Source organism: Centruroides sculpturatus, unplaced genomic scaffold (assembly GCF_000671375.1).
Source record: "Centruroides sculpturatus isolate CEXI.00-Female unplaced genomic scaffold, Cexi_2.0 scaffold326, whole genome shotgun sequence".
NCBI classification, from domain to species: Eukaryota; Metazoa; Arthropoda; class Arachnida; order Scorpiones; family Buthidae; genus Centruroides; species Centruroides sculpturatus.
Window position 1 is genome coordinate 356,377 of NW_019384563.1, and position 25,752 is coordinate 382,128.

Genomic DNA, 25,752 nt, shown 5'->3' on the forward strand with positions numbered 1-25,752 from the left:
GTTGCGAAAGGGGTTAAATCAATTTCTAAACAGAGATCAAAGACATTAGATCATGTTGAGAAATTGCTTTTACTTTGGATAACTGAAAAACAGTGTGCTGGAGACAGCATATCAGAAGCAATTATTTGCGAGAAAGCTAAAAAGATACATGCTGATGTCATGAAAAATCAAGCAGGAACTAGCCAGGAAAGCGAGGTGTTTAAAGCCAGCCATTTTTTTTTTACATGAGAACGGATTAATCATTTTTACATTTCTTCTTATGGGAAAGGTTGGTTTGGTATACATCCAAACATCAGGAACAGATTAAGGTCGTATATCGAGGTTCCACTGTACATATATTAAGCTGTTGCCTGCGACTTCACCCGTGTGGATTTTGCAAGCAAATCCCATTTATATTCAGTATTTCAACAACCATAGTAATTGTTATATAACACCTACTGCTGAGAATGATGAGAATCAAACGAACTGTTTTCAATTTGATTAATTTTCTGGAATGTTTACAGTCATTCTATAATCGAACCAATATGCAATTACAAATTTGAATTTAAAACAGTTCAAACATTTGGTTAAAAAATTGAAATACAGTAAAATCTGTCTATGACAACCACCCACAGTTCCTTCAAAAAGTGGCCTTTTAGACAGGTGGTGCTGTAATACCATATTTCTGTATGTATTTGCATGCTTTTTAGCCATTTTTACTAAGCAAAACTCAAGGTGAGCAAAAATAAGCAAATTTTTTCAACGATAGGGCTATATTGGTATTGTATTTTATTCATATCGAATAACTTGATTTACAGGAGTCATCCTGATTTTATAAGACAGATTTAATACCAATATTTTAAAGATTAATACAATAATTGCATTTTCTCAATTATAATGCACACTTTCTTTTTTCCAACTGAATTAATTCGACTTGGTTCTTTTCATTCGCTCCTCAGTTACATGTATTACGTCATCGATATACATTCTACATCACTTTGGTTTTGGTATTCGTTAGTTTAATGTTATTTAACTTAAGAAAATATTAAAAAATACAGTATTTTTAAAGTACAATAAGAAAAATTATTAATTAATAAAACGATTTTATTATTTTTTCTCATGATACGATTTCATTACATTCCGCGATTGTCATTGCGTAATTGAAAAAGTAAGGTTGCATGTAAAACTGATTTTTGCATTAATGCATTTATTGTTTTTTGAATATTTTGTGTGCAAAAATTACTTGGATATTATTTTTCTAAAAATATTGTGGAAATAAGGCAGGTTGATACAGAAACTATTTATCGTATAAGTACTGTATATGAGCTTCAAAATAAATAAATAAATAAAAATAAATTTTATCAAACAATAAGATCATTCGATTAATTGTATTGTCTACAATATTTTATACCCCAAGGAAAATACTGTAGGTCTACGGTAAAATAAATTTCGTTTTCCCACAGTTAAACTTTGCCACTAATTGCTGTTGTGATAACTTTAACACAATCTTTTAATGACAGCATTTTGCATTTATTTCTTTTTTCGGACAATTTTGAACAAACTGAAATGAATTTCCTTTGTTGCTAGACTAATTCATTAACACCAAGGGTGTTAATGAATTAGTCAAACTTCAAGGGTGGGAGAAATGCCCGAGGTGGGTTCGAACAAGAGTTTAGACTAATTCATTATATTAGGAGGGGAAAACATTGTTGAGACGGGTTTGAACAATAGTTTAGACCAGATATATTCGTGAAAGTGGTCATTTATTACAGTTGTTGCATGTTGTTTTGGACCAAAAATTTATGCCTGCGGTTGCGTTACACAGGTTGTCATTTAATACAGGTAACTTATATGAAGACTCTATGGATAAACTATTCAGCGCCAGAAATTTTTGCCCATTTTGACAGGTGCCCGTCAAATGCAGGTGGTTGCCTAAGCAGTTTTCACTGTGTATAAAAATATTTATAACAATGTCTGAAATGTTATCAATTTAATACACCTAAGTACTCAATGAAGACTAAATGTAGTTGAAAACAAAGTCGCATCTAAAATAGTACAATAGAAACCGTTCTTCAAGTTAAGCCTTAATCCTTTTCCTCTCCCCCACAAGGGAAATTTCGAAAAATCCTTTCTTGGTGTGCATTTTCATGATGTACCCTAACTGTGTACCAAATTTCACCTCTTTAGGTTCAGCAGTTTGCTCTAGGCAATGATGAATCAGTCAGTCAGTCAGTCAGGACAAGTAATTTTATATATTTAGATTAAATCTAAACTACTGGATTGGCTTTTGGGCTATTATCCAGAGAGGGTGTCCCATTATCTTTTCTTTCAGAATTTTCTAAATTACTTTATAACTATTCAGTTACACTTTTGTATAAAAATAATTTAATTTACTTCATTGAATATTTAAATTTTAACAAATTTAAATATTCATAACNATTATCCCATTGTCATCTACAGTTGCCATCTTTAAAAACTGTTTCATTGGCCAATGAAACAGTTTTTAAAGCAACCAGGGGGAGGGGAAGGTAATGAGAAGATGTACTTCTTTTTTAATGCTTTCACAATTGGCATGCCTCATAAATGCTGTAATTCCATTATATTTAACACTAAATGAGGTTCAGCAAATGATGCAATGAGCCAAACGAATATCATCATCATGTGAGAATCAAACGAGAAAAAGGAAAACAACTCAAGGATGACCTCGTGTGTTGATTTTCTGACCTGAGAGTGTGTCAACTTACGCTTTCTCAGCATTGGTAGTGACACCTTTCCCATGACTTTTAGTCACCTTTAAGATATTTGTTGCTTTGAATATAATGAAGAATGGCCAATTCCAGTCAGTCGTTGCCCATTCTTCATCCCTTTAAGACCTGTGTGCTATTTACCATCTGAAGTTTCATTTGTGTCTTCGGATTTCTTGTCATACTTCTGCTTGTGTGCTGCTACTTCCCTGAATTGTTAATCAACATCATGAACTTATCTCCTGTTCTCCTCAACATGTGATTTCTAGTTCAAACTCGTAAGGTACCAAAATTTGTGAACACTCTCTCTCTCCACGATGATAATGCAGGTAAACACGAGTACTATGTCATCTTTAGTTGTGTAACGTATTGTACAAACCTTCATGCCATCTAATAAATATTTAAGTGTAGTAAATTGTGTCAAGTGATTCCTTTCCAACTGGATCTCATCATTTCCTACTCCATCCTCTTATTCCTAGCCTCACATGACACTGCATTATTGCCATCCAGAAAAACACTCAAACTCTTGTAATAAGCATAACCTTCTTGGTGTCAAAAATTTCAGAGTGTAATCACTTAAATTTGGCAATAAGAAGACTAAAAAGACCATGTAAAACTCCACTGGGATCAATTAGGCATAGCCTGAAGCTCAAACCAGTCTCAGAGAAAAACACCAAACTAATGTTATCAGAATAAAACATCTAAATAGAACTTNATTATCCCATTGTCATCTACAGTTGCCATCTTTAAAAACTGTTTCATTGGCCAATGAAACAGTTTTTAAAGCAACCAGGGGGAGGGGAAGGTAATAAGAAGATGTACTTCTTTTTTAATGTGCTATTACCATCTGAAGTTTCATTTGTGTCTTCGGATTTCTCATTATCCTTCTGCTTGTGTGCTGCTACTTCCCTGAATTGTTAATCAACATCATGAACTTATCTCCTGTTCTCCTCAACGTGTGATTTCTAGTTCAAACTCGTAAGGTACCAAAATTTGTGAACACACTCTCTCCATGATGATAATGCAAGTAAACATGAATACTATGTTATCTTTAGTTGTGTAACGTATTGTACAAACCTTCATGCCGTGTAGTAAATTGTGTCAAGTGATTCCTTTCCAACTGGATCTCATCATTTCCTACTCCATCCTCTTATTCCTAGCCTCACATATGACACTGCATTATTGCCATCCAGAAAAACACTCAAACTCTTGTAATAGGCGTAACCTTCTTGGTGTAAAAAATTTCAGAGTGTAATCACTTAAATTTGGCAATAAGAAGACTAAAAAGGCCATGTAAAACTCCACTGGGATCAATTAGGCATAGCCTGGACCTCAAACCAGTCTCAGAGAANTTATGAATAATTGTTTTTTTAAAAACAGGGCTTCTTATTTAAGAAAAATCATAAATCAGGCATGATTGCACACTCTACATTACTCTCTGATTCAATCAACTGTACAAATGAGTCAAAATAATTCAAGTAATCTGATTATTCAATATTTGCACAAAGCCGAACTTTTCAAAAAATGTCTGACTCAATTTTTTTTGTTTTGATAAATTCATTCCAGAAGCAACAGATCTGTGTCTATGCAATTAATTTACCAATTATGTAAAGTAATTGCATACAAATATGTTATGTTGATTCAGTTAGTTTAGAATAACTACTTGGTGAACAAACAATAACTTAAATTTATGGCCATAATTCAGATTCATTAAGCATGTAATTTCACAGATATTTAATGTGTAGTTATTTGAAAACTACTTTGTTGGTTATCCTTTATTCCAATAAAACTACATATCCTTTACTATACAAATTCTAATGTTTTTTTAAAAATAATATACTTACACATAATCTTCATATGTGGCTAACCAATTAGCAGGTGTATTTTCATTTGGCTTTCCATGTTTATCCAGCAAACCTTCGACAATCATTTTCTTTTTTGCAGAAGCCTAAAATTATTTATTATATATAAATATTGCAAACTTACTAGTATTTTGCATTATTTATGCAAAAATATACCTACAACAGGACCCAGACCCCATTTTCGGGGATATGTATCACGTTCCATGACAACCCTCTTAATTTTTGCCACTGCTCCATGATTACAGCTGGCAATTGTAGCCGTTGTCATAAGAGCTATGGCTGTAAGCATTATAGGTTAAAATTATTCTATTGTAGCCATAATATAATCCAAAATTAAAATAAATGATTCATTTTTTAAAATTTACCAAGACAAATAGCTTCTCCTTTTGTCGTAATTAAAACAATTTCTTCATTCACTTCGATTCCATCTTCATAACGCAAGACTCCCGGAAGCATAATTTTGGCACCATAACATATGGCATTTACCTAAAAATTATTAGATATTTAATCAGTTATACTGAAATCAAACCTATAAATTTTTTAATTTTCATGAATTTATAAATCAATCAATAGAATAGGTCAAAATTCCTCTTTTTAATATAATTTATGATACTGTAGTTATCTACATGAAAATTAACAATTATTATTTCAATTATAATTTAATTTTTGTAACTTTTTCACATATCTAATATGCATATAAACAGAACAAAATATTCTACAACATACTACAAATATATAGACAATTTCTTACATCACATTTACTATACTAATAATGGTTATAAATTGTATCTGACATGTTCATTTCTTAGAATAGATGAATTACACTATAAATACTAGTTACTGAACAATATTACAATCTTAGATTTTCATATAAGATGATAATTAATTTCTACTTATGTTACAGTAACACAATTAAAGCACAGGAGAATCAACGTTTTATGTTCTTCTCTGCCAAAACCTGAGAAGAACATAAAAGGACATACAACAATTTGTGTTCTTGTCATTTTTAATACCAGGCCAACTCAAATCATTTCATGGGCTAATTTGATAAATCCAAACTCTTTTCTAATTGCAGCCTGTGAACAAGGGAAAAAATGCCTCAATCTACCAGATTTAGTGGAAATTACTAAATTGGTAACTCTGGATAAATAATGTGCTCATTATACACTGCTCCTTGTTAGAAACCCTTCATGTTGGTTAACTGTAAGATGTTTGTGTGGTGAAGAGATACAAGTAACATTCCTCTGGTGGCAATAATTATAAAGCTTCATACATATCATATGGTTACTGTGTGTTCAAATCTATATATTTTATTGAAATTACTGACAGTAAGATACCTACTTTAATCATGTGAAACAAGCATCTATCTTTCTGGATATTTAATTGAATGTAGTGCAACTTGCACTACGTTCAATTCATCAGTAGGCTACAAAAAAAAAAAACCACCAGCAGGCCACACATAGCTCAGGGATTGGCCAAACCTGTTTAGTACAGTCAAACCCCATTGATACAAAGGACTTAAAATTGGCACTTTGTAATTTTGTGTTAAAAAATAAAATATCAACAGTTCTATCATCAAATGGCAATAAAATTTTTTCTGTTTTTTTGTTTGGAGATTTTAAAAATAAACTTCTGTGTTGTTACAAACATATACTTTATTGAGATAAAGAGGTTTGAAGACATAAATAATTGTAGAAATATGCATCCTTATTAACTGGATTAACTGGAAAAGACCACTGGCCATGCAGCCTTCTAGTTGGTATATTTCAACTGATTATTCTTCAACATAACTTTTATTATTACAGTGGCTTGAAGAAAGAATCAATGCTTATTTTTCAATATCAATTAGTGTTGGTAAAAAGAGGATTAAAGCTAATAGATATAACAGGATGACCTAGCTACCAAACTGAATCCAGATACTACAAAACTTTCCAAATTTAAAAATAACTTAGTATCTTTGAAATCCAAGCAAATCTGTTTGTAATTTTAAAATTAAACTGATTACAATAGTTAATACTGCAATTCAATTGTTTTGTTATTTCCATTATTAAAGCAATTAAAAACAAGAATTATTTCATAAAACTTCCAAACCACTCTGACTCCATTAACTTCTAGCTTCCAATGTGCACATCAACTGTTTTAACTAATCATTTAGCATCACTGCAGCATTCAAAGTGTTGACTACAAAACAGAAAATATAATTTTTCGAGTTAGTGTGAACAGCATTAATGGGGCACATACCCACATTGCCAACAAAGATAATAATATCCCTTGATCATGATAGTTTGTGTGTTGCCACTGGTTCTTGTGACTTTGGGAAATTGAAGTAGTGGGCTTTGTATTAAACGACATAACATAATTGTTATTGAATTTACAAAAGCACAACACACTTTGTATTATATATTAGCCAATATTTTGTGTTAACCAAATTCATGAACATTGAAATGCCTAGCTTTGTCCATATGACCACAAAGTCAAGCTCGGATTTAAAATATAACAATATTATATTAAATAAATTTTATATATAAATANCTGGACCTCAAACCAGTCTCAGAGAAAAACACCAAACAAATGTTACATTAGTATCAGAATAAAACATCTAAATAGAACTTCACAGTGGTGCTATAATTTTATGTAATAATTTTGTTTATATTTTAAACTGTTTTGCCAAAACTCAAATATTTTTGTTGACCACCAGCCAAACCGACCCAATATCAGTCAAGTGGCAACCCTAACATCACTCTATCTCCTAAAATGAGACAATACTGACTGAGTGCAATCTCTCATCGCTCAAGCTATGCAAAAGAAAAGTCTGCTGTAACAGATGTCACCTCATGTATGGGGTGTCACATATTCTCTGTTTTGTAGATATGAAAGTTTCCAATAAACAAATACTTAATTGCTAATAATATAATTTAAGAAAAAAAAAAAACAATTTCTGATGGAGTGGGATTTGTTTAAAAGATTTGTTGCTGTCAGATGTAAGAATATGTCATTGGCTAAAGTTTATAAAATCATAGTTGTAAATGACCTTCTCTCAGATTACTCTCACATACCAACAATTATTGAATTTGTTCTTTCATACCCAGTGTTGAGTGTGAAAGGTTTCAGTGAGATGACATTAACAAAAACTCCAATTGGAAACTGTCTTGATGTAAAAAATGTCAGCAACTTGTTAAACATCTCCATAAATGGCCCCCAAGATAGGAATTTGATTTTCATTCAGCATTTGTTGCCTGATGTGAATCAAAACCAAGAAGAATTGTTCAATGTATCTTGTGGGTTGTAACAATAGATTTATAGTTATATTGGTAGTCAAGTACACTGTAATAATGTACAGTATTTATGAGAATAAACAAATGTTTATACAATAATGTATTGTGTATTGTTCTGGGCAGTCTCACAAATGAGAAACGTTAGCTACAGTTTCTTAAATTTTGCTACAACTTTTTTGGTAAAATTCACTAAAATGACACAGAAAATTTTTCCCCAGCTTAAATTCTGTATATATACTTGTACAAGCCATTAATAGAGACAAACAAAATATTATATTTTTTCAGGAACAAATTCAGTAGTTTGCATTGAATATAAAGTACTGAATTATTGTTTCACAATGCTAATAATAAACATTGCAGGAGAAAAAGTGTTGGATGTAATAAGTAGTCTAACAGGGAGAGGATGAGGACAGAAACTAGATCCAAATGAAACTTGTGTCTGTAATAATACTTCATTAATACTAAAATGTAGAGAAGGACAAGAACAGATTATGTTTCCAATTTCAAGAAAAACACTCTTGAAAACTAGGGCGATGGTTGTCTACCAGTCTTAGCCATTAATTTCTGTTGAAACAGTGCAAAGTAACTAAGGCTCTCAACTGCTATGCCCAAGTTCAATTTCCTCTGGCCTTTTACATATTTTGTTTTTTAATGAATAGAAAATAAATTTTTTCTTATAATTATCAATAATGATAATTTCAAGTAGTAAATAATAATGATTAACTGCTATTTGAAATATTGTAAACAATACTGAAATCATATGTGAAAGTTAAACTTAATTGATTCTTGTAGAGGACAAACTAATGTTCCTTTGTATGATGAAATTTTCCTAAATAACATTGGGAGTTCAACTTTCCAATGCTTTTGCTTACCAACAGCATAGCAGTCAAGAGTATTAGCTGCTTTTCTGCACCACTTTGATGGAAATGTGTGGGTAAACTGGTAGCATTTGTCACCCTAATTTTCAAGGGTGTTTTTCTCAAATCTGGTAACATATTACATGCAAGTCCTACACTATATTCAGTACTAATGAAGAACTGCTGTAGAAATAAGTTTTGTTCATATCCATTTCCTGGTCCTCATACCCTTTTTCTTTAAATTTATCTTCATCTCAATTTAACCTACCATAACAGTAACTATGAACACTTTCTCATTGGTGCTTATAAATGACTCCACCAGTTTCTATAGAGATTTAGTGTTAGTTGCTTTTTCAACCATGTGCATGATGTTATATTGTTTTGCTGATACGCAAGTTTCAGAAACTATGGGACACCTTGTACATGTGATAGAAAAGCCGTTACATTAAATCTCCATGGAAACCAGTGTAGTGATATAACAACACTACACTTGGTCTCAACTTACCACATTAGAGTCTATGAGAATCAACAACACTACCACATCAATGAGATATTTGAAGAAGTGTAATGAAGATGCTGTAATTGAATAAAATTTTGCTGATTTTTTATTTATCCCTAACAATGAGTTGCATAACTTGTGTGGCACCATCTTTTATCAAATTTTGTTAAAAAAAATAATATTTTATAATAATTAATAATAATAAAATCTTAATTTTGAAAGCAGAGATAAATTTTATAAAAAAAAATATTGTAAGTGTTAAATGACAAAATAAAAATTTTTAATTTAATAGTATCAATACCCCTTAAACACAGGCAACTACACCAAATTTCATTTCTTAACACCTCAACCTGAGATATTAAATGAAATAGACACAAGAGTTCTCAAAATATGGAGAATCCACAAAAACATTGGATATTTGACATGATTCCAATACTTTCCCTTGTTATGTATTGTAAAGACTTCATAACAGTAAAATGGAAAAGTAAAATGCATAATACACATGGCATATACAGGTATAGCCAGCAGTAAAACTAGAAATCTTATTGGTTGATTACATTACACATCAATGGTCTTCCATAGAAGTTTCAGGAATATACAGTGGTACCTCAGTATATGTCTGCTTTAGAATATGTCCAATTTGGAATATGTCCTGTTTGGACGAAACAAATTTTGCTCAGTATACGACTTTTGTTTGGTATACCACTTATTCAATTATATGCACCATCTATGAACAAGTAGCACTATCGGTATACTAGACCAGACTAGATGTTCATGGTGCCACAGTTTATAACTTTGTGAAATTTCTTCTGATTTTAATTCGTAAGTAAAATTTTATTATTTTTATTAATCATGAATTGCAAAAAAGGCAAATGAAAAGAAACAGAAAACTAAAATGTGACTAGAATCACAATGGAACTGAAAAAAGAGATTGTTGAGAAATATGAAGGTGGTATGCGTGTTCAAGATTTTAACTGTTGCATACCGTATTCCGAGAACAACGATTTCGACAATCGTGAAAAATAAAGACATTATTAAATCTGCTAACGTTGCAAAAGGGGTTAAATCAATTTCTAAACAGAGATCAAAGACATTAGATCATGTTGAGAAATTGCTTTTACTTTGGATAACTGAAAAACAGTGTGCTGGAGACAGCGTATCAGAAGCAATTATTTGCGAGAAAGCTAAAAAGATACATGCTGATGTCATGAAAAATCAAGCAGGAACTAGCCAGGAAAGCGAGGTGTTTAAAGCCAGCCAATTTTTTTTACATGAGAACGGATTAATCATTTTTACATTTCTTCTTATGGGAAAGGTTGGTTTGGTATACGTCCAAACATCAGGAACAGATTAAGGTCGTATATCGAGGTTCCACTGTACATATATTAAGCTGTTACCTGCGACTTCACACGTGTGGATTTTGCAAGCAAATCCCATTTATATTCAGTATTTCAACAACCATAGTAATTGTTATATAACACCTACTGCTGAGAATGATGAGAATCAAACGAACTGTTTTCAATTTGATTAATTTTCTGGAATGTTTACAGTCATTCTATAATCGAACCAATATGCAATTACAAATTTGAATTTAAAACAGTTCAAACATTTGGTTAAAAAATTGAAATACAGTAAAATCTGTCTATGACAACCACCCACAGTTCCTTCAAAAAGTGGCCTTTTAGACAGGTGGTGCTGTAATACCATATTTCTGTATGTATTTGCGTGCTTTTTAGCCATTTTTACTAAGCAAAACTCAAGGTGAGCAAAAATAAGCAAATTTTTTCAACGATAGGGCTATATTGGTATTGTATTTTATTCTTATCGAATAACTCGATTTACAGGAGTCATTCTGATTTTATAAGACAGATTTAATACCAATATTTTAAAGATTGATACAATAGTTGCATTTTCTCGATTATAATGCACACTTTCTTTTTTCCAACTTAATTAATTCGACTTGGTTCTTTTCATTCGCTCCTCAGTTACATGTATTACGTCATCGATATACATTCTACATCACTTTGGTTTTGGTATTCGTTAGTTTAATGTTATTTAACTTAAGAAAATATTAAAAAATACAGTATTTTTAAAGTACAATAAGAAAAATTATTAATTAATAAAACGATTTTATTATTTTTTCTCATGATACGATTTCATTACATTCCGCAATTGTCATTGCGTAATTGAAAAAGTAAGGTTGCCTGTAAAACTGATTTTTGCATTAATGCATTTATTGTTTTTTGAATATTTTGTATGCAAAAATTACTTGAATATTATTTTTCTAAAAATATTGTGGAAATAAGGCAGGTTGATACAGAAACTATTTATCATATATGTACTGTATATGAGCTTCAAAATAAATAAATAAATAAAAATAAATTTTATCAAACAATGAGATCAGCAGATTAATTGTATTGTCTACAATATTTTATACCTCCAAGGAAAATACTGTAGGTCTACGGTAAAATAAATTTCGTTTACGCACAGTTAAACTTCGCCGCTAATTGCTGTTGTGATAACTTTAACACAATCTTTTAATGACAGCATTTTGCATTTATTTTGTTTTTCGGACAATTTTGAACAAACTGAAATGAATTTCCTTTGTTGCTAGACTAATTCATTAACACCGGCACCTAACTTCAAGGGTGGGAGAAATGCCCGAGGTGGGTTCGAACAACAGTTTAGACTAATTCATTATATTAGGAGGGGAAAACATTGTTGAGATGGGTTTGAACAATAGTTTAGACCAGATATATTCGTGACAGTGGTCATTTATTACAGTTGTTGCATGTTGTCTTGGACCAAAAATTTATGCCTGCGGTTGCGTTACACAGGTGGTCATTTAATACAGGTAACTTATATGAAGACTCTATGGATAAACTATTCAGCGCCGGAAATTTTTGCCCGTTTTGACAGGTGCTCGTCAAATGCAGGTGGTTGCCTAAGCAGTTTTCACTGTGTATAAAAAATATTTATAACAATGTCTGAAATGTTATCAATTTAATACACCTAAGTACTCAATGAAGACTAAATGTAGTTGAAAACAAAGTCGCATCTAAAATAGTACAATAGAAACTGTTCTTCAAGTTAAGCCTTAATCCTTTTCCTCTCCCCCACAAGGGAAATTTCGAAAAATCCTTTCTTGGTGTGCATTTTCATGATGTACCCTAACTGTGTACCAAATTTCACCTCTTTAGGTTCAGCAGTTTGCTCTAGGCAATGATGAATCAGTCAGTCAGTCAGTCAGGACAAGTAATTTTATATATTTAGATTAAATCTAAACTACTGGATTGGCTTTTGGGCTATTATCCAGAGAGGGTGTCCCATTATCTTTTCTTTCAGAATTTTCTAAATTACTTTATAACTATTCAGTTACACTTTTGTATAAAAATAATTTAATTTACTTCATTGAATATTTAAATTTTAACAAATTTAAATATTCATAACCTGAAAATAATCTTGTAATTTTGGCAGAACTTTGGTTCCAAAAAAATTTGTACTCTTGGAATGGAAAAAGCCAGAAGCAGAATCAAAAACTAGAATGAATTAATCCATGATTAATTTTGGCATGTTATTGTGAGGACCCAAACGGGGTCCGAAAGCAGGCATTAACGACTTTTTAAATGAGTCAAGTTTCGTAGTGCGAAAGAGTGAACTTAAAGATCGGATTTAAACAATGAACCTTTTGTCTTGTTAAAAGATTTTAAACAATAGATAGAGTAAAGTCGAGGAAAACGAGGTTGGAGAGGAGTCGTGTTCCGACGCGACGTTGACCTCTCCCGCGCCCTTCCTGGAGTTTCGAATTGTCACCATGTGACGAGGAGAGACCAATGGAGAGGCGACCGCGGTGGAAAAATTGATAAAACCGCGTTTTCGGGAACTTTACGGAGTCTTTGGTTTTGGTGTATAGAGCTCACCTGTCGGGATTTGGTGCTCCCGACCGAGACGCAACGAAGGCTCTTTCGACGACCTAGGAACTGGTTTCGCCAACCCGTCCACTCTAGGATCGCCGAGGTCACGTCCAGAATCGTCGAGGTTCGACTTGTCAACCGAGGACATCACTACAAGTGTTGGTGCGTGCCCCGGAGCCATCGTTCTCTGCGTCCACAGTGCCGAAAGCTCCCCAGGGATCAATCGAACATTCGAACTATCCGATTTTTAGGAACTGTGACAGAAACCCATCATGGGATAAGCTCTTGCCCGCATTAGATTGTTGTAAGAACGATTTTATATGGCAAACCTGTCTCGGTGAGTCATTCCGCGCCCACACGACGGAATTGACCGCTCGGCTGTCGAAAAACCCTCACCCTAATCGGCTGACCTCACATTATGAATAATTGTTTTTTTAAAAACAGGGCTTCTTATTTAAGAAAAATCATAAATCAGGCATGATTGCACACTCTACATTACTCTCTGATTCAATCAACTGTACAAATGAGCCAAAATAATTCAAGTAATCTGATTATTCAATATTTGCACAAAGCCGAACTTTTCAAAAAATGTCTGACTCAATTTTTTTTGTTTTGATAAATTCATTCCAGAAGCAACAGATCTGTGTCTATGCAATTAATTTACCAATTATGTAAAGTAATTGCATACAAATATGTTATGTTGATTCAGTTAGTTTAGAATAACTACTTGGTGAATAAACAATAACTTAAATTTATGGCCATAATTCAGATTCATTAAGCATGTAATTTCACAGATATTTAATGTGTAGTTATTTGAAAACTACTTTGTTGGTTATCCTTTATTCCAATAAAACTACATATCCTTTACTATACAAATTCTAATGTTTTTTTAAAAATAATATACTTACACATAATCTTCATATGTGGCTAACCAATTAGCAGGTGTATTTTCATTTGGCTTTCCATGTTTATCCAGCAAACCTTCGACAATCATTTTCTTTTTTGCAGAAGCCTAAAATTATTTATTATATATAAATATTGCAAACTTACTAGTATTTTGCATTATTTATGCAAAAATATACCTACAACAGGACCCAGACCCCATTTTCGGGGATATGTATCACGTTCCATGACAACCCTCTTAATTTTTGCCACTGCTCCATGATTACAGCTGGCAATTGTAGCCGTTGTCATAAGAGCTATGGCTGTAAGCATTATAGGTTAAAATTATTCTATTGTAGCCATAATATAATCCAAAATTAAAATAAATGATTCATTTTTTAAAATTTACCAAGACAAATAGCTTCTCCTTTTGTCGTAATTAAAACAATTTCTTCATTCACTTCGATTCCATCTTCATAACGCAAGACTCCTGGAAGCATAATTTTGGCACCATAACATATGGCATTTACCTAAAAATTATTAGATATTTTATCAGTTATACTGAAATCAAACCTATAAATTTTTTAATTTTCATGAATTTATAAATCAATCAATAGAATAGGTCAAAATTCCTCTTTTTAATATAATTTATGATACTGTAGTTATCTACATGAAAATTAACAATTATTATTTCAATTATAATTTAATTTTTGTAACTTTTTCACATATCTAATATGCATATAAACAGAACAAAATCTTCTACAACATACTACAAATATATAGACAATTTCTTACATCACATTTACTATACTAATAATGGTTATAAATTGTATCTGACATGTTCATTTCTTAGAATAGATGAATTACACTATAAATACTAGTTACTGAACAATATTACAATCTTAGATTTTCATACAAGATGATAATTAATTTCTACTTATGTTACAGCAACACAATTAAAGCACAGGAGAATCAACATTTTATGTTCTTCTCTGCACAAAAGCTGAGAAGAACATAAAAGGACATACAACAATTTGTGTTCTTGTCATTTTTAATACCAGGCCAACTCAAATCATTTCATGGGCTAATTTGATAAATCCAAACTCTTTTCTAATTGCAGCCTGTGAACAAGGGAAAAAATGCCTCAATCTACCAGATTTAGTGGAAATTACTAAATTGGTAATTCTGGATAAATAATGTGCTCATTATACACTGCTCCTTGTTAGAAACCCTTCATGTTGGTTAACTGTAAGATGTTTGTGTGGTGAAGAGATACAAGTAACATTCCTCTGGTGGCAATAATTATAAAGCTTCATACATATCATATGGTTACTGTGTGTTCAAATCTATATATTTTATTGAAATTACTGACAGTAAGATACCTACTTTAATCATGTGAAACAAGCATCTATCTTTCTGGATATTTAATTGAATATAGTGCAACTTGCACTACATTCAATTCATCAGTAGGCTACAAAAAAAAAAAAACACCAGCAGGCCACACATAGCTCAGGGATTGGCCAAACCTGTTTAGTACAGTCAAACCCCATTGATACAAAGGACTTAAAATTGGCACTTTGTAATTTTGTGTTAAAAAATAAAATATCAACAGTTCTATCATCAAATGGCAATAAAATTTTTTCTGTTTTTTTGTTTGTAGATTTTAAAAATAAACTTCTGTGTTGTTACAAACATATACTTTATTGAGATAAAGAGGTTTGAAGACATAAATAATTGTAGAAATATGCATCCTTATTAACTGGATTAACTGGAAAAGACCACTGGCCATGCAGCCTTCTAGTTGGTATATTTCAACTGATTATTCTTCAACATAACTTTTATTATTACAGTGGCTTGAAGAAAGAATCAATGCTTATTTTTCAATATCAATTAGTGTTGGTAAAAAGAGGATTAAAGCTAATAGATATAACAGGATGACCTAGCTACCAAACTGAATCCAGATACTACAAAACTTTCCAAATTTAAAAATAACTTAGTATCTTTGAAATCCAAGCAAATCTGTTTGTAATTTTAAAATTAAACTGATTACAATAGTTAATACTGCAATTCAATTGTTTTGTTATTTCCATTATTAAAGCAATTAAAAACAAGAATTATTTCATAAAACTTCCAAACCACTCTGACTCCATTAACTTCTAGCTTCCAATGTGCACATCAACTGTTTTAACTAATCATTTAGCATCACTGCAGCATTCAAAGTGTTGACTACAAAACAGAAAATATAATTTTTCGAGTTAGTGTGAACAGCATTAATGGGGCACATACCCACATTGCCAACAAAGATAATAATATCCCTTGATCATGATAGTTTGTGTGTTGCCACTGGTTCTTGTGACTTTGGGAAATTGAAGTAGTGGGCTTTGTATTAAACGACATAACATAATTGTTATTGAATTTACAAAAGCACAACACACTTTGTATTATATATTAGCCAATATTTTGTGTTAACCAAATTCATGAACATTGAAATGCCTAGCTTTGTCCATATGACCACAAAGTCAAGCTCGGATTTAAAATATAACAATATTATATTAAATAAATTTTATATATAAATACATAAATTTTAACTCACAGCAGTGTCTTTCATAACAATCCTTTTATGAGAAACTAATAAGGCTTCTAAAGGTTTGATGACTCGTCTCAGATATGACTCATCTTTATGATTAAGGTACAGATATTGAGCATCTAAAACATCATGCATTGTCACTAATCCATCCTAAAAATAGATATTAAGTAATTAAATTGAAAATTACTTTATTAAATTCAATTTTAGAAACTTTTACCTTTTCTGACTGAATCCCAGATCGAACTCTTCTCAATTCTTGCATTTGACCTCCAGTACCCAGTGATAAACCCAAATGAACACACAGTGTTCTTATGTAAGTTCCAGCCTCACAGCTAACCCAAAATAATCCTAAATTTACAATTTGAAATAAAATTATATATTTCAATGTAAAATGCTATATGAACACTAATTAAAACTGTTTTACTTACCCATGTTCTGCTCTTGTTTATATTCTAAAAATTTGATTTCATAGATTGTCCGAACTCTGAGTTGTCGTTTCACTGCAGATATAAGAGGTGGTCTTTGAAACAATGCACCCGTCAATGACTCTACTGTCTGAATAAATATTAAATGCATTTTTTTTAAAANGCAATTATTTGCGAGAAAGCTAAAAAGATACATGCTGATGTCATGAAAAATCAAGCAGGAACTAGCCAGGAAAGCGAGGTGTTTAAAGCCAGCCATTTTTTTTTTACATGAGAACGGATTAATCATTTTTACATTTCTTCTTATGGGAAAGGTTGGTTTGGTATACATCCAAACATCAGGAACAGATTAAGGTCGTATATCGAGGTTCCACTGTACATATATTAAGCTGTTGCCTGCGACTTCACCCGTGTGGATTTTGCAAGCAAATCCCATTTATATTCAGTATTTCAACAACCATAGTAATTGTTATATAACACCTACTGCTGAGAATGATGAGAATCAAACGAACTGTTTTCAATTTGATCAATTTTCTGGANATGTTCTGCTCTTGTTTATATTCTAAAAATTTGATTTCATAGATTGTCCGAACTCTGAGTTGTCGTTTCACTGCAGATATAAGAGGTGGTCTTTGAAACAATGCACCCGTCAATGACTCTACTGTCTGAATAAATATTAAATGCATTTTTTTTAAAAAACCAAATTATATTTTGACTTTTAGAAATATTTACGTATACTAAAAATTCTGAGATTACAAATTATCTAGAAAAATCACTGTATATGAAGAATTTTGATAATTAAGATTTTATTCATTCTAATGTACTTTCAGTAGTTTTCATATTATTCTAAGTTTTTCTTTTTTAATAAAATTTTTAATAAAATCCTTAATTAATAAAATAAATAAAATCCTTAAATTAATATAATTTAATATACTGATAGAGTTGGTAATATATACAAAACAGTTTTTAAAATTAAATGACATTTTAATTTTAAAAACTATTTTGTATATATTACCAACTCTATCAGTATATGTCCCCTTTCAATAATTATAGTCTTAGATAATTAATAATTTATTTAATCAAATACTTAAGATAATAATTGCAAAACTTACTTTTGCTACTTGATTTATACTTTCGGGAGCACTATGAAGTTGAAAAATGCAGACATATTCTTTTCCAGCACCCTGCTGTGATTTAACGAGACGTGTTGCTCTTTCAATACATACAATTAAGCATCCCGTTACTTTTGGATCCAAAGTACCACTATGTCCAGTCTTCTGAACTCCAAGAATCCTTTTAATCCAAGCCACGACTTCATGAGAAGATGGATTAGATGGTTTATCAAGATTTATAAAACCAGATCTGATATATTCTTGAATTTCACGTTTTAATGGAGAACATCCAGAAGGAAGAGGCGTATAATGATTTGTTCTTACATTTAGTTTATGAAAATTCTGTAAACAAAATTAGAATTTAATTTCAGATACCTGTTTTTAAAAATTATTTTATTAAATAATCTTAACATTAATTGAAACCTAATGGCTAAAAATTTTTAATTATAATATTGGATACAGTAAGAAAGNTGCATGCTTTTTAGCCATTTTTACTAAGCAAAACTCAAGGTGAGCAAAAATAAGCAAATTTTTTCAACGATAGGGCTATATTGGTATTGTATTTTATTCATATCGAATAACTTGATTTACAGGAGTCATCCTGATTTTATAAGACAGATTTAATACCAATATTTTAAAGATTAATACAATAATTGCATTTTCTCAATTATAATGCACACTTTCTTTTTTCCAACTGAATTAATTCGACTTGGTTCTTTTCATTCGCTCCTCAGTTACATGTATTACGTCATCGATATACATTCTACATCACTTTGGTTTTGGTATTCGTTAGTTTAATGTTATTTAACTTAAGAAAATATTAAAAAATACAGTATTTTTAAAGTACAATAAGAAAAATTATTAATTAATAAAACGATTTTATTATTTTTTCTCATGATACGATTTCATTACATTCCGCAATTGTCATTGCGTAATTGAAAAAGTAAGGTTGCCTGTAAAACTGATTTTTGCATTAATGCATTTATTGTTTTTTGAATATTTTGTATGCAAAAATTACTTGAATATTATTTTTCTAAAAATATTGTGGAAATAAGGCAGGTTGATACAGAAACTATTTATCATATATGTACTGTATATGAGCTTCAAAATAAATAAATAAATAAAAATAAATTTTATCAAACAATGAGATCAGCAGATTAATTGTATTGTCTACAATATTTTATACCTCCAAGGAAAATACTGTAGGTCTACGGTAAAATAAATTTCGTTTACGCACAGTTAAACTTCGCCGCTAATTGCTGTTGTGATAACTTTAACACAATCTTTTAATGACAGCATTTTGCATTTATTTTGTTTTTCGGACAATTTTGAACAAACTGAAATGAATTTCCTTTGTTGCTAGACTAATTCATTAACACCGGCACCTAACTTCAAGGGTGGGAGAAATGCCCGAGGTGGGTTCGAACAACAGTTTAGACTAATTCATTATATTAGGAGGGGAAAACATTGTTGAGATGGGTTTGAACAATAGTTTAGACCAGATATATTCGTGACAGTGGTCATTTATTACAGTTGTTGCATGTTGTCTTGGACCAAAAATTTATGCCTGCGGTTGCGTTACACAGGTGGTCATTTAATACAGGTAACTTATATGAAGACTCTATGGATAAACTATTCAGCGCCGGAAATTTTTGCCCGTTTTGACAGGTGCTCGTCAAATGCAGGTGGTTGCCTAAGCAGTTTTCACTGTGTATAAAAAATATTTATAACAATGTCTGAAATGTTATCAATTTAATACACCTAAGTACTCAATGAAGACTAAATGTAGTTGAAAACAAAGTCGCATCTAAAATAGTACAATAGAAACTGTTCTTCAAGTTAAGCCTTAATCCTTTTCCTCTCCCCCACAAGGGAAATTTCGAAAAATCCTTTCTTGGTGTGCATTTTCATGATGTACCCTAACTGTGTACCAAATTTCACCTCTTTAGGTTCAGCAGTTTGCTCTAGGCAATGATGAATCAGTCAGTCAGTCAGTCAGGACAAGTAATTTTATATATTTAGATTAAATCTAAACTACTGGATTGGCTTTTGGGCTATTATCCAGAGAGGGTGTCCCATTATCTTTTCTTTCAGAATTTTCTAAATTACTTTATAACTATTCAGTTACACTTTTGTATAAAAGTAATTTAATNAAGACTCCTGGAAGCATAATTTTGGCACCATAACATATGGCATTTACCTAAAAATTATTAGATATTTTATCAGTTATACTGAAATCAAACCTATAAATTTTTTAATTTTCATGAATTTATAAATCAATCAATAGAATAGGTCAAAATTCCTCTTTTTAATATAATTTATGATACTGTAGTTATCTACATGAAAATTAACAATTATTATTTCAATTATAATTTAATTTTTGTAACTTTTTCACATATCTAATATGCATATAAACAGAACAAAATCTTCTACAACATACTACAAATATATAGACAATTTCTTACATCACATTTACTATACTAATAATGGTTATAAATTGTATCTGACATGTTCATTTCTTAGAATAGATGAATTACACTATAAATACTAGTTACTGAACAATATTACAATCTTAGATTTTCATACAAGATGATAATTAATTTCTACTTATGTTACAGCAACACAATTAAAGCACAGGAGAATCAACATTTTATGTTCTTCTCTGCACAAAAGCTGAGAAGAACATAAAAGGACATACAACAATTTGTGTTCTTGTCATTTTTAATACCAGGCCAACTCAAATCATTTCATGGGCTAATTTGATAAATCCAAACTCTTTTCTAATTGCAGCCTGTGAACAAGGGAAAAAATGCCTCAATCTACCAGATTTAGTGGAAATTACTAAATTGGTAATTCTGGATAAATAATGTGCTCATTATACACTGCTCCTTGTTAGAAACCCTTCATGTTGGTTAACTGTAAGATGTTTGTGTGGTGAAGAGATACAAGTAACATTCCTCTGGTGGCAATAATTATAAAGCTTCATACATATCATATGGTTACTGTGTGTTCAAATCTATATATTTTATTGAAATTACTGACAGTAAGATACCTACTTTAATCATGTGAAACAAGCATCTATCTTTCTGGATATTTAATTGAATATAGTGCAACTTGCACTACATTCAATTCATCAGTAGGCTACAAAAAAAAAAAAACACCAGCAGGCCACACATAGCTCAGGGATTGGCCAAACCTGTTTAGTACAGTCAAACCCCATTGATACAAAGGACTTAAAATTGGCACTTTGTAATTTTGTGTTAAAAAATAAAATATCAACAGTTCTATCATCAAATGGCAATAAAATTTTTTCTGTTTTTTTGTTTGTAGATTTTAAAAATAAACTTCTGTGTTGTTACAAACATATACTTTATTGAGATAAAGAGGTTTGAAGACATAAATAATTGTAGAAATATGCATCCTTATTAACTGGATTAACTGGAAAAGACCACTGGCCATGCAGCCTTCTAGTTGGTATATTTCAACTGATTATTCTTCAACATAACTTTTATTATTACAGTGGCTTGAAGAAAGAATCAATGCTTATTTTTCAATATCAATTAGTGTTGGTAAAAAGAGGATTAAAGCTAATAGATATAACAGGATGACCTAGCTACCAAACTGAATCCAGATACTACAAAACTTTCCAAATTTAAAAATAACTTAGTATCTTTGAAATCCAAGCAAATCTGTTTGTAATTTTAAAATTAAACTGATTACAATAGTTAATACTGCAATTCAATTGTTTTGTTATTTCCATTATTAAAGCAATTAAAAACAAGAATTATTTCATAAAACTTCCAAACCACTCTGACTCCATTAACTTCTAGCTTCCAATGTGCACATCAACTGTTTTAACTAATCATTTAGCATCACTGCAGCATTCAAAGTGTTGACTACAAAACAGAAAATATAATTTTTCGAGTTAGTGTGAACAGCATTAATGGGGCACATACCCACATTGCCAACAAAGATAATAATATCCCTTGATCATGATAGTTTGTGTGTTGCCACTGGTTCTTGTGACTTTGGGAAATTGAAGTAGTGGGCTTTGTATTAAACGACATAACATAATTGTTATTGAATTTACAAAAGCACAACACACTTTGTATTATATATTAGCCAATATTTTGTGTTAACCAAATTCATGAACATTGAAATGCCTAGCTTTGTCCATATGACCACAAAGTCAAGCTCGGATTTAAAATATAACAATATTATATTAAATAAATTTTATATATAAATACATAAATTTTAACTCACAGCAGTGTCTTTCATAACAATCCTTTTATGAGAAACTAATAAGGCTTCTAAAGGTTTGATGACTCGTCTCAGATATGACTCATCTTTATGATTAAGGTACAGATATTGAGCATCTAAAACATCATGCATTGTCACTAATCCATCCTAAAAATAGATATTAAGTAATTAAATTGAAAATTACTTTATTAAATTCAATTTTAGAAACTTTTACCTTTTCTGACTGAATCCCAGATCGAACTCTTCTCAATTCTTGCATTTGACCTCCAGTACCCAGTGATAAACCCAAATGAACACACAGTGTTCTTATGTAAGTTCCAGCCTCACAGCTAACCCAAAATAATCCTAAATTTACAATTTGAAATAAAATTATATATTTCAATGTAAAATGCTATATGAACACTAATTAAAACTGTTTTACTTACCCATGTTCTGCTCTTGTTTATATTCTAAAAATTTGATTTCATAGATTGTCCGAACTCTGAGTTGTCGTTTCACTGCAGATATAAGAGGTGGTCTTTGAAACAATGCACCCGTCAATGACTCTACTGTCTGAATAAATATTAAATGCATTTTTTTTAAAAAACCAAATTATATTTTGACTTTTAGAAATATTTACGTATACTAAAAATTCTGAGATTACAAATTATCTAGAAAAATCACTGTATATGAAGAATTTTGATAATTAAGATTTTATTCATTCTAATGTACTTTCAGTAGTTTTCATATTATTCTAAGTTTTTCTTTTTTAATAAAATTTTTAATAAAATCCTTAATTAATAAAATAAATAAAATCCTTAAATTAATATAATTTAATATACTGATAGAGTTGGTAATATATACAAAACAGTTTTTAAAATTAAATGACATTTTAATTTTAAAAACTATTTTGTATATATTACCAACTCTATCAGTATATGTCCCCTTTCAATAATTATAGTCTTAGATAATTAATAATTTATTTAATCAAATACTTAAGATAATAATTGCAAAACTTACTTTTGCTACTTGATTTATACTTTCGGGAGCACTATGAAGTTGAAAAATGCAGACATATTCTTTTCCAGCACCCTGCTGTGATTTAACGAGACGTGTTGCTCTTTCAATACATACAATTAAGCATCCCGTTACTTTTGGATCCAAAGTACCACTATGTCCAGTCTTCTGAACTCCAAGAATCCTTTTAATCCAAGCCACGACTTCATGAGAAGATGGATTAGATGGTTTATCAAGATTTATAAAACCAGATCTGATATATTCTTGAATTTCACGTTTTAATGGAGAACATCCAGAAGGAAGAGGCGTATAATGATTTGTTCTTACATTTAGTTTATGAAAATTCTGTAAACAAAATTAGAATTTAATTTCAGACACCTGTTTTTAAAAATTATTTTATTAAATAATCTTAACATTAATTGAAACCTAATGGCTAAAAATTTTTAATTATAATATTGGATACAGTAAGAAAGAATACTATTATTAGAATTTTTCTTTTTAAAATAAAATTTATTTGCTAACAGATTTTTATATTTGACAGTGTCAATTAGAACAGATTTTACAAACTATATGTACAAAAATGTAGCAAATTTTTATATATTAGTACTATGGTAAAAGAATTTTAAATTTCATTATTAATCCTTGTATATCCTGTGTATTTCTTGCTCAAAAAATATCTAAATAAAGAAGAAAATAATTCAACTATTAAAATATTTTTCTTTTACACATTTGGTTTGTAATAATTGACAAAGTTGATTCTTTGTATAGAATGACAATCTAAATGTGATTAGATTTACTGTTACCGTATTTTCATGGATTGTCTGGCATGTCGGTCTATCTGGGGAGCAGATATTTCCATACGGTAAAAACCTGCATGCTGGTTTAAGTGAGGTTATACATCCCTTCTAGAGGGTGCATTAAAAAATGAACACATTTTTATTTTAAAACTGTAAAACTGTTAGGATTACATCAAAAACTATGATTATATGTTTAATTTCTTCATTTTGTCTTCTTTCTAACAATGTAAAATATTCGTGAATGCCAAAAGTTCTCTCTTTTTTTTGGTGTTTAATTTATTGTAATTTGATTCAAAAAACAAAAAATAAACATATTAAATTTCAGAAACTCATTGTAAATTACCTGATCTTATACCCATTAACATCCACTTTGTATGAAATTTGAGAGGAAGATGTTATTTTTGTCAAGGTAGATTGTCAGTGTAATCAACACTGACTAACTACTACTACTTACTTACTACTACTACTAAGTCATTATCTTGTAAATGAAAATTTTCTTTAACAATTAACAACTAGTTTTGTTAGATCTGATTTTATTTTTTGTAATTTAACTGGAATGGCAGTAACCCCCGTTATATGCAGCATGCCAGTCAATCTACAAAAATATGATAATTGCTTGCCTTTTGCACAGTTAACTATTTTTAATCAGAATTTCTCACATTAACATATTTATTACTATTAACAAATTTCATTTATCAGGGTAATAGACAAACATTTCAACATAAAAGATATCAAAGCTACATGGGTACATTACATTTTACCAATATTTACAAATACTTAAATATATTTTAAGACTTTATATATTAAATAGCTATATAATAAATATTCCAGAATCTTAATTAATGCAATGTTTTTAAATTTTATTAATAATAAAATATATTAATTCCTTAACCTTTAATTTTATAACATTACATTTTTAAAAAATCACAATTAATTAGACTGACAACAGTTTTGGTGTTAAAAAAATTATCTTCCAACAACAAAACTGTAATAGACTTGATCAAATATTACTATGCTTAGATAGAAAAACTAACTTAAAATTTATCAATGAAACTGAACATTTATGAAGGAAAATCATTAAATAATAGGAATTTTGATCTAAAATTCATGGAGATGTATGCACCATAAAAAATCATCTTATTGCAAAATGACTCCTAGCAATACACCATAGAGGAGTTGTGAGGATTAAGTGGTATGCATCAGCACAATAGTTTGTACAACATGGCTGTTTTACTGTCGAATTACATCATAGAAGAACAATGAAGTGTCAATTTTTTTTTATGGTCAGAGGAAGTAACACCTTCCAAACCATATAAGTGAATAAAGGTTCAACATAGAAACAGTTGTTTGAGTCAAGAGTGTGTTTGAACAGGTGGAAAGATTTAAAAACATCAGTGATGAATACCAGTTTGCATTGCAACTGAGTCAGTGAAACAGCAGATCAAACAGAAAATCTGTGACTACAAGAAAGTTACTGTTGTTAAAATTGCTGTGGAATTAACATGAGTCACAGCTCTGTATACAATACTAAGCATTATGATTGTGGATATAGAAGAGTGTGTA

At 30.5% G+C, this 25,752-nt stretch overlaps 3 protein-coding genes across 4 annotated transcripts in view; all 3 read right to left on the bottom strand.

Moving 5' to 3' along the window:
• LOC111623999 (H/ACA ribonucleoprotein complex subunit 4-like) overlaps positions 1-17,148 on the bottom strand; it is a 29,346-nt gene extending 12,198 nt beyond the window's left edge. For both annotated transcript variants that reach the window (XM_023366767.1, XM_023366768.1), the window contains exons 1-6: positions 17,028-17,148; positions 16,817-16,947; positions 16,606-16,749; positions 4,951-5,071; positions 4,746-4,864; positions 4,568-4,671 (exon numbers count right to left, since the gene is read on the bottom strand). In XM_023366767.1, the coding sequence (XP_023222535.1) occupies positions 4,568-4,671; positions 4,746-4,864; positions 4,951-5,071; positions 16,606-16,749; positions 16,817-16,947; positions 17,028-17,031 (623 nt within the window). In that variant the 5' untranslated portion in view covers positions 17,032-17,148. The remainder of the gene's footprint in view (positions 1-4,567; positions 4,672-4,745; positions 4,865-4,950; positions 5,072-16,605; positions 16,750-16,816; positions 16,948-17,027) is intronic.
• Positions 17,149-17,569: 421 nt separating this feature from the next.
• On the bottom strand, positions 17,570-18,484 carry LOC111623989 (H/ACA ribonucleoprotein complex subunit 4-like; the record flags this gene model as incomplete). Its single annotated transcript, XM_023366755.1, has 2 exons — positions 17,570-17,689; positions 18,137-18,484. Coding segments are annotated over 2 exons (468 nt in total), but the record flags the coding sequence as incomplete, so codon positions are not given.
• A 1,768-nt stretch (positions 18,485-20,252) lies between these two features.
• Positions 20,253-23,743, bottom strand: LOC111623990 (H/ACA ribonucleoprotein complex subunit 4-like; the record flags this gene model as incomplete). Its single annotated transcript, XM_023366756.1, has 5 exons — positions 20,253-20,336; positions 22,400-22,543; positions 22,611-22,741; positions 22,822-22,948; positions 23,396-23,743. Coding segments are annotated over 5 exons (834 nt in total), but the record flags the coding sequence as incomplete, so codon positions are not given.
• Positions 23,744-25,752: the final 2,009 nt, after the last annotated feature.